The sequence below is a fragment of the Sesamum indicum genome, linkage group LG3 (assembly GCF_000512975.1).
Source record: "Sesamum indicum cultivar Zhongzhi No. 13 linkage group LG3, S_indicum_v1.0, whole genome shotgun sequence".
Classification (NCBI taxonomy): domain Eukaryota; kingdom Viridiplantae; phylum Streptophyta; class Magnoliopsida; order Lamiales; family Pedaliaceae; genus Sesamum; species Sesamum indicum.
The window spans coordinates 5,255,878-5,275,374 of record NC_026147.1 but is presented as its reverse complement, the minus strand read 5'-3'; the positions used below and the strand labels follow the sequence as shown (position 1 = coordinate 5,275,374).

Here is a 19,497-nt window from a genome sequence, read left to right as displayed (position 1 = left end):
TGATGATTTGGGCTAGATCGATCGATCGTAAGAAAGACAAGAAGAAGAGGAGGAGGGGTTGAAAATGTTGGGAAGAAAGATGAGTTCTTTAAATAAAGTTTCAGTAGAGGGGTGTGTGTTTGTGTTTGAGGCTGTACAAAGACTAGGGTCTCAGTATCTTAATACTATTTCGTAATATATTTTTAGTCTTGTAATTACTATTATTCGATATTTTAATTTCATAACTCGTTAGGGGTACGTAAAATTGTGTTTCTTATTTCTCTAATTATTTTTTGGGATAATTATACTTCCTTCTCTCGAGATTTGGTGTAACTATATGTAAATCTCTTGTGATCTAAAAAATTACATATAGCACCCTTAAAGTTTGCTTTCGTTTAATAAATAAATCCATCTGTTAGTCAAAATTCATTGAATTTTGTTGGAAAAACAAAATAATTGACCTGCAATAAGTCAATATAGAATAAAATATCAATTCTCATTCAGTTTTTTTTTTAATTAATATTAGCAAATTCAGTAAATTTCGACTAAAGAAGGAACTTATTTGTTAAATAGAATCAAACCTCAGGAGCGCTAGATTTAATTTTTCAAACTACGAGAGATCTGCGTATAATTACATCAAATTTCAGAAGAGGTGAGTGTGATTATCTCTTTTTTTTTTATCATCTTATATAAGACAAAATTGTCTGAAATTCTCAAAATTGATCGGAAAGTGACGTCATATTCCAGCTTTTTTTTATCCTAAAATATGAGATTGGAAAGGATGAAGCACCATTTTTACGATCCTAACAAATTACGGAATTAAAGTACCAAATTATCATAATTACAAAATTAAAAATATAATTAATTGTAGCAAGAAATTATGGGCTAACGAGTTTTATATATCGACAGTAACCACATCAACGATTAATAGTATACATATGTATAATTGCATGGAAATGACTCTTATTGACTTTACATATATTGCTCATAATTGCTACTGTATACTTTAATGTTTTTTTAAGATTAAATATTTAAAACATATTATCAAATACTCAATTAATTTTTTAGTCTCAAGGTGTTTCCTCGTAAGGTGCTCGGTAGGGACCACCCTGTGTTGACACAATTAATTTTTGGGATGATTATACTTATTTTTTCTAAGATAAGACGTAATTATATTTAGATTTTTTTTGTGTTTTAAAATTACATCTACGTGTTAAACTATTTACTGATTAATTGCAGGTCAAATTGATCTTTTGTGACTAAACTATCCTCATAATGGTAAACATATATTTTCTCACATATATTATTAACATGTGAAGAAGTATAAGAGTAATTTGGTTGTAAAATGATTTATTTGACTTACAATAAAACTAATCAGAGGTAAATATAAATTTTTATTCGAGATTTTTATTAACATCATTAAATTTGATGAATTTTTACTGGTGAAAAGACTTATGTGTAATAGAGGTAAATTTTAGGAGCCTTAAATATAATTTTTCAAACCACATAAAATTCACGTGTAATTACACTAAATCTCAAAAGATGAGAGTTCAATCATTTCTTAATTTTTTATAATGAATTCACACTAATTAATATATATATAGATCAGGTCCGAAACTCATAATTTCAAATTTATTCATTAAATATCAACCTCAACAAAATCAAAAGTCCAATTCTGTTTGTTTTATATGAATATAAAGTATGTATTAATAAGTTAGAAGGTGTTTATTAGGATGTACACATTACTGCTTTCGCAAGCTCTCCAATATTTAAACGTAATGAGACTGTCACTGATAGCTGTGAGGATTATGAAATTGCAATTTGCTATGTTTTCACACATACCTAACATCATAATATTCTATCCTATAAAATATACTCTCTACCTATAAAAGTTTTGCCATTTTGTGCAGTTCAAATTTATATATACTAAAATACTCGAAATCCAATTGTAGGTATTGAGAAAGAGTGAGCTATTTTGTATTGTTCCAATGGGTCACCTTCATTGGCTGTCATGCACAGTATATATTAATTTATTAGTGTTAATTATACGTCCATTTCATATGAATATTCTATGTTAGTCAATACACTCCTTCTGTATTTAATCTGTCCACGATTTTTATATTCCTGGGGTTAATCAAATTAAACGCAGACCCCTTGACTATTGGCTATTATACGGCAACCCCTCGATTTCAGAAAATTATATAAAGAACCCATATTAATAGTATAAAGATTACACCTATTCTACTAATAAATCTTAATAAATTCAAATAATTTATTTAACTTTTTGAGTGGTCCTTTAAGTTCACTGTAAGCTTGAGTAGTGCTCGTATTTTTTATGATTTCACTGGACAATTATTTTTTTCTCCAATAATTAATTCAAACATTATAGAACCAATTTCATTATTTTTCTTGCTACTTATGGATTTCATGATTAACATTTAATTAGCAAAAAGTCATGAAAACTAAATAGGTATTTAAAATTTCCAACTGTGGTAGACTGCCATGTAAATAAGGTTCTTGTATCACCTCACCGATCACTTGAATTGAATTGCAATATATATTTTGATGTTCCCTAAAATCTTTCACGAGCCAAATCTACGAGTTATGATATTAATTTAACTAGTTGCCTTACTTAACTGGCAGATCTCGAAATCGAATTCATTTCAACTAGATATATCATCATACAACTAGACGTATCTACAAATAAAAATTAATAATATACATAAAAAAGGATTAAAGGTAAGAATAGTCCCCTAACTTTGGCCATTTCTCGTTTTAGTTCTTTAACTTTTTGTGATCCTATTTTAGTCCTGTAACTTTTCAAAACCATTCAATTTGGTTCTCCGACAGGATCTGACAAAATCTGAAAGGAATCCGAACGGATCTGGACTAAATTCTGGATCATTTTACCCCTCTACTACTTTAAGTGTAAATTTTAGTCCATTTTCACTGTTCTTGCATTTTATGCATATTATGCATATTTTCACCCATTCTCATCAAGAATGGTATCAGAGCCTAGACTTATTGAAAAAATATGATTATATTATATTTTGATATTATTTATCCACTAATGGAGGAGACTCTTTGAGAGAAAATGAAACCGAATGAAAGTTCGAGTTACTCGGAAAATAGGAAATATTTCCAGATTTTGGAAATACAGAGAAGAGAATTTCTTATGGAAATTCTTGACAAGTGTTACAACGGTCCCAAGAGGACTGATCCAAGACTTCTCACGTCGGAATAGGAAAAAGAACGGTTGAGAAATTTCGAAATCCAACAAGTGCGACCAGGGAATGCAGCGAGGCGTCTACACTCCACTGAAGTCCATGGTAGAATCCCAACCAGGAGAAGCGGAACGGGTAAATTCCTGCATAATTTCAATTCTAAATATTATGACTAATTGGAAGGAACTCGAGCCGAATACATCAAAGATCTCTCAAGATCTGAGGGAGATTCAAAAGATGGTTCAAGACTATGGACATAGGTTAATCCATATACCTATAAAATAAGAATCTTTGAGCTAAAAAGTGGACGAGGTCCTTAAGATCCTTCCCGATCTACGCAAGGATCTTATAGATCCGAAGGCAGAAATTACAGATATAAAGAGAAATCAAAGGGAGAGCCCTGAGACATCTAGATCCAGACAGGAGCGAATCAGGGATGCCCTTGGAACAGTACCTCTTCTACACCAGAAGGGGAAGGCCACGGAGATTCCAAAATCAAAGTCTAGAGAAGATCTGATTATCACATCTATTAAATCTATAAAATAATGAAGGTAACGAGAGCAGAACTATCAGATCTACAAGAATTGGCGGAATTCTTTTCCCAACTCGGGATCGTGGATTTAGTCAATATCCAAACAAATGAGATCACTCCAGCATTACCATCGTCAGAGGGAAGTATATGTTCTAATGATCCTCCACAGGATCAACCAATGAGAGAAAGTGTGGATTTCCACACTAATGACACTCCAACGTTTGTGGGAACAAGGCTAAAGGAAAATCCAAGGAGAAATTCAAAGAGAGTGCCGGAGAATACACCTTGGGCGAGGACTATGCTCCAGCCCTTACATCCATATGTCGCTATACTGAACCTGGATATTATCACTTTCCGAAATATCGATAAATTGATAGATGAATGGGTTGTATCAATCAAGATAGCAGCAACTACCTTAGAGCTCGACAAGAAAAATTTTATAAAGCTTGTGGAGTTGAGCTTGGAGGGATTTGTGAAGATCGGATAGGATAATACCCCAGAAGATACCAAAGCCAGCATCCTCGCCGGAGATTCGAAAGGCGCGATAGCAGACCGGCTAGAAAGGCTTATCAAGATACATTTCATCGGAGATGGATACTTCGAAGGAAGTAGAGCAGAAAAGGCTACAGAATATGCACAGGCACTTTTCAGCCTTGAACTAAGGAGTATTTGCACAGTAGATGAATACATCTATTGGTTTCATAAGTAGCAGCTCCAATCTTCTTCGCAAAGATATGCAGTCTATGGAGGGAAATATTCATCCAGTCATACAAAGTACCTGAAGGACAACTGGATTCAGTCGTGCGAAGAATGTCTTTTCTTAAAGACAAACTAAAGGATTGGTGTTATCAAGCATCCATCCAAAAGAGCATGAAAAGACTGAGATAAAATCAAACGAACCCCTCTCTGTTGTCATAACAATGATTTTTCGACTATTATAGGAAATTCAAGCAAACCGAGGAAAAGGAGGAAGCAAAATAGTGACTCCTATCCCTAGAGTTCCAGAAGAACCTTTTCTCGACGGAGATCATGGTTGTCCAAGTCCAAAGCCAGAACATATAAATCTGGACAGAGAACAGGACCAACAAGGACTTTATCCCAAGGATCTAGACGAACAGATGCAAGATCCACCGGAAGAACCCCTACAAGAAGAACTTTCAGACGGGCCCATACCCGAACCAATGAAAGCTTCAAAGACTGTAATTGCTGGACTTGCGGAGCAAAAGGACATATATTTCCCGACTGCCCACAGAAACATGGTGAATTGAGAAAATTTGAAGCCACGGATGATATCCTAGATGCAGTTTACTATGGCTATTTGGTACCCATCTACCAATTCGAAGATCTTCCTTCAGACAAAAACGTCTATGAGGAAGAAATAGAGACTGATTCAGATGGATCTTCAACCTAGTCAGAACAACTACAACGAGGGAGATAGGCTTCAAACTTTCGAAAGCCTATCAGGATTCTTTTCCAAGATGACGGTGTCAAACAAAATCGTGGAAAGAATCATGCGACAAGATTCCAACCTCAGCCCACACGATGAATTTAGGATTGAAGACATTGGGAAAGTCTTGAACCAGATAGGATTGAACCAAAGAAAGCATCACATAATCTACAATGTAAGTTTAGGTGAGTTTGCTATACCTATGGAACTTACTGGTAATGTGATTACCATGAAATGGATCCACATAGGAACTATTGAAGTAGTAATAAAAGCAACTTTGAAGGAAGGAATTGATTCAAAAATACATTTATCGATAATGCATAGAAGAATCAATAACATAAGAGATGAGTGTCTTGGAACAATGATAGGTAATTTGTTTGCAGGAAAAATGATGTTTGACATTCATCTTAGGATTGCATACAACCTAGCAGACCAAGATTTCAGTAGAGTCTTAACCCTTCATCAAGATTTTAAGAGAAAAGATCTAATGAAATAAGGTAACAGACCATATTCTATAACTTATAGAATAGTTTATACCCTTTTCAATACTCATCATTCAGATTTGTTCCTTAGGAAAGAGTATATTGAGATTCCTAGAATTTTCAAGGGATTCGCCAAGGTAATGACACTAGATCCTATTAGGATACCTAGAATAGGTGGTGTCGATATTATCATAAAAGATCACCCAATTTTAAATCGAACACTTAGCTCTAGGACTGAGTTTAGTAGTCGGATGTCCTTTTCGGAAGATAGGATTCTAGGCTACAAAGGAAAGGAGAAAGAGTTATTAAAAGCTTTAACTCCTCAAGAGATTAGGGTAGATAATGTAAAACTTAGATACCCTGAAGGATGGAAAGAAATATAGGTTATTTTTGACATCACTAAGAAAGAAAACTTTTTTCCTTATGATGACTTATACCATTTGCAGCAACCTGTTGTTGGGAAATATGAGGGCATGCTAAAAATAGCAGGCCATGAAATTTTAGTTGCAGGGGTTGCAGGACGAGAAAATGGGAGTATGACTTTGGGGTTAACTTTCCTCGAAGATCATAAACCATAGGGAAGAAAAGGCAACGGAATTGAATTCAGTCTTGATGGTGTTACCATAAGGATTGAATAACAAGTCCATTTTCTATATACATATCTGTTGGTGTGTTGTATGATCAATATAAGACAGAGTATTTTGCAGCTTATATTGATTCAGAATCGGGAGTTTGCATGGCAAAACCTGGAGTTTTTCCTAAGGAAGCAAGGGAAACCTTACCCGTTATTGCAAGAAGGGATTTTTTACAAAAAATCCTAATACTCAATAAGGGAATACGAGAAGCCAAAATCATAATTGGAGGAGCATTTTCATCACCCTGGTTCAGGGTAAAAACACCTCCTATATACTTTCATAATACAGGTGCCGATATCTTACTAGGAAATAATTTCATTCAAACATTTGCAAGATATATGCAGGATAATTAGAGGAATCTGTTAATCTTTACTACTAACTGTGGTACTGAGATACAGGTGTTGCAAAGAGAAAAGGCATTTAACAGGATAATGCCAATAAATTTTCGCAACAAACTTGGTGATTTTGATACCAGATTAACTCATCAAAAAATGCAGGATAAGAGAAAATTTGGTAAGGTCCTTTTGTCTTTCAAGCAGTAGGGACTCATAGACATCGATAGCTTCTATAAGGAGTCCGAGGAGGAAATTCTGAACCTTAAAGAAACACTACTGGAAATAAAATTGCTAGACATGAGCAAAGAGAGCAGACTTTCTCTCGAGAATGTCAAAAGGCTTATCCAAAGGAACTTCAGCGAAAACCCTCTGGCATGGTGGGATAGGAACAAGATCGAAGCTACTCTAAAGCTTAAGGAAGAGTGCAAGTTCGAGTACATTCGATACAAACCTATCGAAATAAACATGGAGGATAAGAAGGATATGCAGATGATAATCAAGGAGCATATCAATCTTGGACTCATCAAACCAGGAATCTCTGCCTATAGCAGCCTTGGGTTTCCGGTAAGAAACCATGGCGAGATTAAGAGAGGTAAACCTAGGTTAGTAATTAACTATCAAGGCATTATTAAGATATTAGAATTTGATGATTATTACAATTCTAGTAGATAACACTTAATTGATTGCATTAAAGGAGCAAAAGTGTTTTCTAAATTCGATTGCAAATCTGGTTTGTATCAGAGTAAAATGGAAAGTGAATAAAGTAAATTTACTGCATTCTCCACACCACAGGGTCAATATATCTGGAATGTGGTTCCAATTGGTTTAGCTAATGCACCCCAGATATTTAAAAAAAAATGGATAGTCTTTTTAAAGATTATTTTGAGTTTACATACTTATTGCATCAAAAAATATGAAAGAACATATGAAACATCTTGAAATATTTTTTGATGCATGCCATAAAGAAGGTTTAATACTTTCTGAAAAGAAAGCCACTATAGCTGTCAATAAAATTGAATTTCTAGGAATTCTTATTAACGAAACAGGGATCGAGTTACAGGATCATATTATGGAGAAAATCCGCAATTTTCCAGACGTGCTCAAAGACAAGAAGCATTTGCAGAGCTTCTTGGAAGTTGTTAATTTTGCAGGTATCTTCATTAAGGATCTTGCAAAATACAGGAAGGATTTCCGACCACTCTTGAAAGAAACGGAGAGTTCAAAGTAAAATTGAAAAGAAATCCACGCAAGAAGGGTTCGTGAGCTGAAACAAGGTTGCAGTAACCTGCCAAAGCTTGCTATACCACAGGACGAGGATGAATTGGTAGTTTATACAGATGCCAATGATTACAGATGGACAACAGTGCTCATGAAGAAGATAACTGCATGGGAAGAACCTTTTAGATATACAGGAGGGTTGTTTTTTGAACAATAAGCCAAAGTTTGACGCATCAACGAGAAAGAATTCTTTATGGTTTGGAAGGCTTTTAAAAAATGGCCTTTATTTTTACTCGCTAAAGAATTTACTCTTAAAGTTGATAATACTAATGTCAAAGTTTTCTTAAAGAATAAATTAGAATAAAAAATAGAGAAAGCTCGTATTATCAGATGGCAAGCTGAATGCCAATATTATTGTTATAATATTATCGTTATAAAATCTCATGAAAACGTTCTTGCAAATTTCTTGACGAGAGATGGAGGCATCTGAAGCAAACTCCATCATGTTGAGACTCAGGCACCTTCGGAAAAACCTCGAGGAGCTTGACAAAAAGTTCAAACAGCTACCGGTTAATGCCCAAATTGCCGGACAAATTCAAAGAGTCGATCTAGACACTGTCCAGGTCGCAATAAGGAGTTCCTCATTAGCATCCACCTCGTTATGGAACGACTTACGAGAACCAATTCGAAAGGCATCACCTTCGGGGATGACTCACGAGTTGAGGGAGCATGACCCAAAACATGCCTTTAGAGTATAGGGCTCTAGACCTGTAGCGTTGGATTCAAGTACCGATTGCACAAGGCCATCACCAGACTCTGGTGAAACGGCAACAATTGAGTCTCAGGAAGTGCAAACTCCTGTTGATTCAAGTCAACCCAGCACCTATGGGGTTCGAGAGGGAGAGATTAGCCTTAGGCCGATAACAGGCACCTCTAAGGTTAATACTAACGAGTTAATATCTTCTTTTACTTGGCAGGACTACCAGCATATGTGGGAAAAATTAATTTTCCGCAAAGGAGTGAACCTAGGCAAGACCGTTACCGAAACGTCTAGAGAATATAACAAAATCTGGATGTTAGAAGGATCCAAACCAGAAGATGTCAGAGAATGGTATGATTTTGGAGCTCTTGCTTCAGTTCATACTATGTCACCGAGTTTTCGGAAATCTCAAAACTTCCGGAGTGGATTAGTGGGGCAGTTTTGATTCATGGCAAAACAATCCCCACTTAAGGAGAGGCGACATTCTGGAGATAAAATTCGTTTCAATAGCTCCAAAAAACTGCAAGAAAGGGGTATCATCCTGCGTTCCATTTTATGAAGCTGCAGAGGCCAGATATGGTAGCTTTCAACAAGATCAAAGCTGTCTTAGGGGAAGCTCCCTTAGTATCGGCCATTAGTGAAGACAGTATCTCTACCAGGAGAGCTTGGGGATTATGGGTCTGTCTCACGGAGATGTACAAAATCAAGTATCCGTTCAAAATCTTCTCAAACAAAGTGAATGGATCGTTCCTGTTAAATTTCATGACAGGAAAAAACACTGAGTTCGCTGAAAGCTTATTCGAGAAAAAGAGGATGTTAATCTGGGAAAATAAGCTGCCAACAACCGAAGCCACAAAGATGATAACGTGCAACATGTTGCATGTTGGGCAATGGCATAACCATCTGTGCCCTTGCTGCGAAAAACAAGAAAAGCCCCTGTTCAGGACAAAGATTCGGGTCACGAAAAATAAAGCCGAACCGGACCAAGACAAGTGAAAGAGAAAAATTTTTACCAAGAGAAGTAAAAGTTAAACGATTTAAAAAATCGAGATGATAAGACTATCGGTAGAAAACGACAAGAGCCAACAGTCAGCAAAACAGGGAAGACAGCTGGAAGTCACATGGTCGACAAACCATAATGACCAATAGTTGGAAAGGACAATGCAATGACGAACGTAGTGACGTCATTCAAAAAAGACAAGATGATGACGAAAGCAATGATGTCATCAAAAAATCAAGTTGGAGTCCGAGTTTGAAGTCCGCGGACGCCTATAAATAAAGAGGCTATGAAGCAGAAGGGGATCATCAGAAAAACTTCTCCTACTTTTCAAAACATTATAATTTTGAGTGTTTTCAATATTTCTAGGATTTTAATCTTTCAGTTCATGGGGGTTTCCCCAACGAGTCTAGTCCTCTATCCTATGAGAGGCTAAACGGTTGTCTCCTCCAACGGAGAAATAGTATCTATATAATGTTTCATATATTTCTGCAATAAAGAAAGGCTTCTGTTCCACTTGTTTATCCAAAAATATTATTAAGTCTCTGTTTTGAAACACCTTTTATGCTCTAAGGTAGGAAACAAAATAGGTCTGTGTTGTTTTGTTACTGAAGAAGCAAGTACCTGCGAACCATCAGCTGCGGTTGTGTGGTTGGAAGAAGTCCGTAAAATCGAGGACTTGGAATACCCGGAAGCAAGACGGTCAAACCAATGTATGAATTTATGGAGACTTAGTTTATTTCGGAAACATGATGGGCCAAACTAGGGCATGTGTATGGACTATATTCCTTTTTTCTTAAGAAGGGCAAAATGGTCAGTAATTTGGCTGAAGGACCAAAATAGAACAGTTTTGAAAGATAGAGGACAAAAATAGGAAACCGAAAAATTAAAGGACCAAAATGGAAAAACCCTAAAGTTACGGGACCAAAATTGCTTTAAAGCCTAAAAAAAAAAAATAACAAATGAAAACATTGAAGGCACCAGAAAAGTATTCTTCAATTATATAAACGTACATATATATAATCAAATCATCACTTAAAAATACTGATTAGTAATTAAAAAAACTATAATGTAAATCCATTCATACCCACTAGAACTCCGATTTTCTTGGTCATATATTAATTGTAAGACATACACATAGAGAAAGTGAAAGTCGAGGACAAGATTTTCAACTCATTCTCACCTGCAGGGTACCAAAAGTCAGTCAAGAATGCGTGCAACTTTTCACCAAACCTAGCTAACCAAAGTTTGGCAGTGTGTGCTAAACAAATTTCTTTGCCATTAGTATTCAGACCCTTTTTGAATTCTTTTGGTAGACTGTAATATGTATATACATTTTTGTTAAGAAATAATTCATAATACACTAAAACCTCTATAAATTAATACTCTATAAATTTATAAACTCTCTAAAATAATAAAATCTTTCGGTCCCGACTTGGGCCTTTGTTTATCATCAAATTCGATAAGATAATAAGATAATAATTTTTTCAAAAAATTTCTTTATAAATATTAGGTCACATTAAAACTCTAAATTAATAATTCATAAATATTATAATTACAAATATTATGGCAATTTGCTAAAATATGAAGTCTGTAATGCCTTAAGCATTTGATCAGTCATGGATGATTTTGCGATGCCTTTTAGATGAGAAGACATGGTTGGGTGTTATGAATTATTTTACTTTCATATTGAGATTTATATAGTATATGTTTCATTCATCATGCGTGAATAATTTAATTGACTATAATAGTTATTTAAGTGCCACAAATTAATGTAAACATGTATATTTAAGTAATTCCAATGAATTGATACATGCGTCTATGAATATAATAGTTAACTATATGCAATGAATTGATATTATGCATGAATTTATTTAATTAATTACAAAGAATTGATTGATACATGAATATAATCAATGAAACATATATGAATTCAATACATATGTACTAAATTTGTTGAATTTAAAAAGTCTCTCTTGTAATTAATAAAATATTAATTTATCGATAAATTAATAAAATTTCATGGTCGCAAAGTGATTAATTTATAGAGATTTTACTGTAATTAGTGGAAAAACATTCAAAGACTATAACTTATATCATTAAAATAAGATTGGTTTATTTAGTAATCGCCAAAAAATATGGCAAGTTGTAATAAACCTTGTGAGGAATTTGGGAATAAAAAACACCTGGTACCACATATTTGCTACAGGATCATCTGAAAAAAGGGGTTTTCAGCGACGGCGGATAGTGTCAATTCCATCACAAGATCGGTCAATTTGATTGGAGGCAATTCTGTTCAAGCCCGTTTGCGACAATCTTTCCAGTTCTTCCGTATGGTCATTGTGACGGTTTCTACAAGGAATTATTGCATTGGGTCGAATGGTGCTTAAATTTGCTGATGTTAGTAAATTTGTCACAATAACAGTCACGATTTGTGATGGTCAACGTTGATCATCACTTTCACATGCACTATTCCCGATTAAAGGTGCATAGTGGGTCGGGCGGCTCAGGACCGGCACGGATCAGCTCGAAAAAGCGTAGTCTTGGACCAACCCGTTACTATTTATGATCGATCTTGAGGTGGTCGACCTAGGCTTTTAAATGGGCCCTAATTAGGTCAATTTAATGCATGAGACGAGGTATAACTTCACCGTTATAAGGATACTTTAATCGAAGAAAAATTGTTTGGCCTGTAATAAGCCAGTCAATCGAGGGCAAATATCAATTTTCATTCAGATCTTTTGTTAATATCATCAAATTCAGTAAATTTTTTACTAATTGAAGAACCTATTTGTTAGACAGAAGAAACTACTGAGGTATTAAGTATAATTTTTTAAATTAAAGAAAATTTATGTATAATTACATCAAGCTCCTAAGAGGAAAGTGTAATTATGCCTATTATATTTGAAGGGCATCCGTTAACCATAACTGAGCAATTTTGACGAACATCTAAATTTTCAGAATTTTGAATCTTTTTATTATAATAAATATCCCTATTAGTTACTTTAAATATTGAAAAGTAAATATTTTTAATTATGAATTCATTCTATTACCATATTGTTAGATATATATACATATAAATAAATATATATATGTGCAATCATATAGGGAAAAATTATGTTTAGTCTATCAACATAGAGGATAATTTGCTGCCTTTTTTTCCTCATTTCGTATTTTACGGGATAAATTGCATTTAATCCTAATTTATAATGTGGGTGATAATCTGGACTCTTTGTAGAGGCATGCTAGTAGAATAACGCTATAATTTCTGAGAAACAATTCAAATAACTGGTGGTTACATAGTTACTATAATCAACCTGCCTACTTGCCTACTTAACAAACAAGTAGTAATTCTTCGCAAAGGGCTGCAAATGCCTGTGTATGTGTCTGTTTCTGCGGGGAGTGATCGGACATGGCTCATGTTGCTCTTACATCATTCATGAAGAATCTTGATCAAATCATTCACTCGAATCGATCTAGAATCCTTCATGGTAAGCAACAAATGCAATATATACATGAAAAGATTGGATTCCTACGAGCATTTCTAGAGGATCATTCTTCAACAAACAGCAGCGAGGGCGTGAAACGTTTGAAGAAAGAGCCCAAGATGTAGCATATGCAGCAGAGGACATCATTGATTCACACATCTCGAAGCAGCTTCTTTCAAATGCCATGCCGAATGAAGACAAGTGGTATGAACTCTTTTGCCAAGACTTGCAGAAAGTAATTGAAGAAATTGATGCAATTCACGGAGAGGCAACTAAGATTCAGGAATTCTATAGTATTTGCAATCAGCAAGCAACGGGTTCTCTGCCCGCTGAATCATGAAGAACCGTTTGTAGTGTTGAGAACAATGTGGTGGGACATGATGAGGAATTGATACAAATAAAGGAGCAGCTGAGGGGAATGCCATCAAAGCTCGAGATCATCTCAATCGTGGGGATGGGAGGTATTGTTTAGACTGCTCTTGCTGCAAATGTTTACAATGATCCATTTATTACTTATTACTTGTATATTCACTGCTTGGGTATCTATTTCTCAAGAATATAATTTAAGTTGTATGAAAAAGCCCATTGATAAGATGAAAGAAGGCAGCAATGAACAATTAGCAGAGTATCTGTATAGGAGCCTAAAGGGTTATAGGTATCTGATCGTAATGGATGATTTTGTGGGATAAAGGGGTGTGGGACTATGTCCAAAGATTATTTCCAAACGACAATAACGGAAGTCGAATCATGTTGACTAGTAGGCTGGAGAATGTGGCTGTTTACGTCAACTCCAATGGCCCTATTGATCATGTGCGTTTCCTAAGCACCAGAGAGAGCTGGAATCTACTTCATAGGAAAGTGTTTGAAGGGGAAAGTTGTCCTCCTGACTTGGAAAATTTAGGAAAAGAAGATTGCAGAATACTGCCAAGGACTTCCCTTGGCAGTGCTTGTGGCTGGTGCTTTACTCTCAAAGGCGAATAGAACACAGGAGTACTGGAAGAATGTTGAAGACAACGTAAATTCATTTGCAACGACAAATGATAACAGGTGCCTACAGATTTTGTCAATGAGCTGCAACCACTTGCCTCATTATTTGAAACCGTGTTTTTCTCTATATGGGAGTTTTTGTAAAATTGGCAGCGGAAGAGATGAAGAATTCCATGTGAGAAAGATGAAAATTGGAAGTGAGTGGAGAAACGTACAAAATTTATTCAGCAGTAATCAGTCGACCTCTGTTTTTCTTGTTAGAAGAAGAAGAGGGATACAGATATTTATAAGCCAGCTATCCTCAACTAACTTGACAACTAAATCGCTATTACTAATTAATAAAAGCGCAGATGCGAGAAAAGAAATGCAACTGTTACAGTGAGTGGCTAACAACAACTAACAAAGTTGCTAATAACGAATAAAAGCGTGATACTACAAATAAACGTTTCTTTCTTTCTTCACCATCGAAGAATAAAAACACAGCAACCTTCAGCAGAACATCTACAGACAGAGCTCCGAAATGAAGCTTGATTGTTTGCTGCTCTTTTACACTCCCTCCTCAAGTGGGACTTGTTAAGATATTAACAAAACCCAACTTGGACAATATATGGCTGAATCTAGGTCCTGGTAACGCTTTTGTAAATAAATCTGCAGGCTGCAGTTTTGAAGAAATATGTAGAAGTGAGATGAATCCTTCTTTATATTTATCTCTAACTAAATGGCAATCGATCTCGATATGTTTTGTCCTCTCATGGAAGACTGGATTGGCTGTAATGTAGAGGGCAACTTGATTGTCACAATGAAGTTGGATGGGTGTAGAAGGATGTATTTGAAAGTTCTGAAGCAAGTTGTAAATCCATGTTAATTCACAGGTTGTGGTGACCATGCTTATGTATTTTGCTTCTGCAGACGATCAGGAAACCGTTGCTTGCTTTTTTGTTTTCCACGAGATTAATGCTTTTCCAATAAAGATGCAATAACCTGTCTTCTTGTGTGCTTACAACTTGCCCAATCAGCGTCACAAAAGGCTTGCAACTGAAAATCATTATCTGCATTAAACAAAAGACCTCTGTTAGCTGTACCCTTTAAATATTTAACTAGATGCAAAGCTGCATCCCAATGTGACTTATTTGGATGCTGCATATATTGGCTTAGTTGCTGAGTTCCATGGCATATATCAGGTCTTGTGAACCCCAAGTACAACAGTCTTCCTAACAGTTTTCTGTAGGCCTGTGGATTTTGCATTTGCTCCTCTTCATTGTTGCTCAGTTTAATCCCTGCTGGGAGAGGGGTGTTTGCAGCCTTTGCTTGAGATAATCCCACATCAGAGATGATGTCATTTGTGTATTTAGTTTGAGATAGCACAATCCCATCTTTTGACCTGCATATTTCTAAACCAAGAAAAAATCTGGCTTCCCCCATCCTTAACAGTGAACATGTTATGCAGGTAATTTTTAATGTCTGCTATGGTCCTTTTACAAGACCTTGTAAGTAGAACATCATCCACATAAACTAAGAGACAAAACAACCCATTGTTAGTGTGTTTTGTAAACAAACAATGATCAAATTTTGGTTGGATAAATCCATAATTTTGTAATTGAAAAGTAAACTCTTGGTTCCATTATCCAGAGGCTTACTTGAGCCCATAAAGAGATCTTTTAAGTTTACAAACATGATCCTTAGGAATGGTGTATCCTTTAGGAGGCATCATATAAATCTCTTCATCCAAAAAACCATGCAAGAATGCATTGTTAATGTCCAATTGATGTAAGTGCCAGTTATGTTTAGCAGCTATGGCAAGTAGAATTCTAATTGTTACAGCTTTGACAACTGGTGAAAAACTGTCTAGGTAGTCCACACCCTCTATTTGGTTGTACTTTTTGGCAATCAATCTAGCTTTATATCTATCTATTGAGCCATCTTGTTTTAGTTTGAGTTTATAGATCCATTTGCACCCTATAGGCCTTTTATCCTTGGGTAATTTGGTTATTTCCCATGTTTTGTTATTCTCAAGTGCTTTTATTTCATTTTTCATTGCATCTATCCACTCCTTTCTTGTGACAGCCTCATTAAACGTTCTAGGTTCCACAAGGTTTTCAGTAGCTGTATGTAGACATTTGTGTATATGGGATGATTGTATAATACAAGGTATATCAGAACCATTTTCTGCATGAGAACATATGTAGTCCTGAAATCTAACAGGTTGGGATATCTGTCTGGAAGATCTTCTAAGTAAGTAGTATTATCTTGATTATCATCTGCATGATCTGTATCATTACTACTTATCACATTATCATGTTCTTCAAGAAAATCTGTGTCATTCAAATCACTTTCAGAAGGAACAACATGCAATGAGCAGGTTATAGGATCATTAGGTTTGTTAGCATAAGGGAATACATCTTTATAGAAAACAACATCCCTAGAAATCAACATACATTCCTTAGTCAAATCATATACTTTATATCCCTTTTGGTTAGGGGCATATCCTAGGAAACACTTCATTGCTCTTACATCAAATTTTGATTTGTGAGGTACATTATTAGTAGCAAAACACATGCAACCAAAGACTTCAAGAAATGAATAGTCTATAGGTTTATTAAAAAGAACTTCATAAGGAGTTTTCCAATTTAACAAAGGGGTGGGCGTTCTATTTATCAGATTAGTAGAAGTTAGGATAGCTTCAGCCCAAAATATTTTTGGTAAGTTGGCATGAAACATAAGGCATCTAGCTATTTGCAAAAGATGTTTATGCTTTCTCTCTACAATCCCATTTTGTTGTGGGGTGTATGTACAAGTAGTTTGGTGAATGATTTCTTCACTTTTAAAGAAATTTTGACAATTTTCCCCCATGAATTCAGACCTATTATCACTTTTAATCCCTTTGATTCTGCAGTTAAATTGCGTGAAAACCATTTTATGAAAGTATTTCAGAAGTTCTAAAGTTTGGGATTTCTGATGCAAGAGATAAGTCCAAGTACATCTAGAATAATCATCAACTATGGTAAGTACATATGAACATTTAGAGATGGAATACTCATTATAAGGACCCCACAGGTTTCATATGAATAAGCTCAAAACAATGTTTAGAAACAGAAGTGCTATTAGGAAATGGTAATCTTTGTTGTTTAGCTTGTGGACACACTGCACATGTAAAATCATGATTCTTAACAAGTTTTGGCAGTCTAGTATGTGAAAGTACATTATGGGACAAATGTCTAATCTCTTGTGCCATGTTTCTAGTGATACATGAGAGGCATGAAGGCCAAGTTCACTACATTTGTGAATGGTTTGATCTATGATGTTTCTGTCAAATGATTGTGAATTCAAAATATAAAGTTAACCTACTAAGCAGGCCATTGCAATGTCTTCTTTAGTCTTGTGGTCCTGCACAACACAACAAGATTCAAGAAATTTAATCTTAATAGGAAAAGCTTTACAAAGCTTGCTAACAGAAAGCAAGTTAAATTCTAAATCAGGAACATATAAAGTATCTTTCAAAGTAATCTTGTTGTTAAGTTTTATGTCTCCGATTTTCTTGACAAGATGTTCAGTCCCATAATTTGCTGACAGAAAGTAGATTGAATTGTAAATAAGGGACATATAAGACATCTTTCAATGTAATCTTGTTATTAAGTATTATGTCCCCAGTTTTCTTGACTGCATGTTTAGTACCATTAGCTAAGTGTATAAAGACATTGGATAAGTTGGTTCTTTCATTAGCAAACATAATTTCAGTATTGCACAAATGAGATGTGGATCCACTATCAACAATCCATGTATTAGAATCTCTAATATTAAATGCATTAGGTGAAGCAATTTTACTTGAGAAATTATATCTGTCATCATCAGGTTTTGGCAGTGTTTGGGGCTTCAATTCTGCAAGAAATTTGTGGAAATCATTCCTTAGCATTTCAGTGATGGTTTTCCATCCACAATACTAGTTTCAATGGTTTTTACATCAATGGCTGCAGCTGCCTTGTTTGTTGTGACTAAATTCCCTTTCCTTTGCTCCATGAGTGCCTTGTACCAGTCAGGGTATCCATATATTTAAAAGCAAACTTTCTTAAGGTGTCCTGATTTTCCACACTCTTTGCAAATCTGCAGCTTCTTATTTGGGAAATTTCTCTGCTTCTGAAAATTCTTTTGGAATTCAAGGCTTTTATATGCTTGCATTGCCATGTTTTGAGAAGTGTTTGGTTGTTCCTCCCTTTGTCTCTCTACTCTGAGGATCATTGCGTAAGCCTTACTAACTCCAGGTACAGGATCCATCATAAGTATTTGATTTCTTTCGTGATCATAGATATCATTCAATCCCATAAGGAATTGAATGCATTGATCATGGCTCTTGATGTCTGCATTTTCTTTGGCTGCCGCACAAGTGCATTTTGGAGTGTAGGTTATGCAAGATAATTCATCCCATAGTTTCTTTAATTTTGAAAAATACCCAAAAACTGATAAGGATCCCTATGTGAGTGCCCCCAATTCTTTCTTCAGTCTGTACTCCATTGGCCCGTTACTCTGTCCGAATCTACTCTCAAGCTCAACCCATAACTCTCTTTATGTATTAATATACATGATTCCACTATATCTCGCGAGATTGAGTTCAGAATCCAGGAGATTACCATTGAATTTGCTTTTTATTACCACTATGTCTTGCGAGATTGAGTTCAGAATCCAGGAGATTACCATTGAATTTGCTTTTTATTACCACTATGTCTCGCGAGATTGAGTTCTTGATTTTCTTGTTTTCAAAATGTAAAAGAAGGAATCAGAGACCATCAATGATGGCTCTGATACCATGTAAAATTGACCGCAGAAGAGATGAAGAATCCCATGTGAGAAAGATGAAAATTGGAAGTGAGTAGAGAGAGGTAGAAAATTTGTTCAGCAATAATCAGTCGAGCTCTGTTTTTCTTGTTAGAAGAAAAAGAGGGATACAGATATTTATAAGCCAACTATCCTCAACTAACCTAACAACTAAATCGCTATTACTAATTAATAAAAGCGCAGATGCGAGAAAAGAAATGCGACTGTTACAGTGAGTGGCTAACAGCAACTAACAAAGTTGCTAGGAACTAATAAAAGCGTGATACTACAAATAAACGTTTCTTTCTTTCTTCACCATCGAAGAATAAAAACACAGCAACCTTCAGCAGAACATCTGCAGACAGAGCTCAGAAATGAAGTTGGATCGTTTGCTGCTCTTTTACAGTTTTTCTTGAAGATGATAAGATCCATGTCTCTAAACTCATCAAGCTATGGGCTGTGATCCGACTCGAATTCAGCGATCCCGAGACACAAACTCGTCACGGATTGCTAACCCCACGAAGACCAGATTTTGGGATCCTTGAGAATGATACAAGAACAATGAGCTCATTGGGCACGTCCCCGACAACGACCCTCTGACGCTCAA

At 35.4% G+C, this 19,497-nt stretch overlaps 1 protein-coding gene across 1 annotated transcript; it reads right to left on the bottom strand.

Moving 5' to 3' along the window:
• On the bottom strand, nt 15,036-15,506 carry LOC110011700 (uncharacterized mitochondrial protein AtMg00810-like). The gene has a single exon (XM_020692475.1). It carries the CDS (start codon nt 15,504-15,506, stop codon nt 15,036-15,038), a length of 471 nt encoding a protein of 156 aa, XP_020548134.1.

Bases quoted from the DNA above. Each gene is read 5' to 3' on its own strand.
- LOC110011700 (XM_020692475.1), bottom strand. From the start codon at position 15,506: ATGGGGGAAGCCAGATTTTTTCTTGGTTTAGAAATATGCAGGTCAAAA.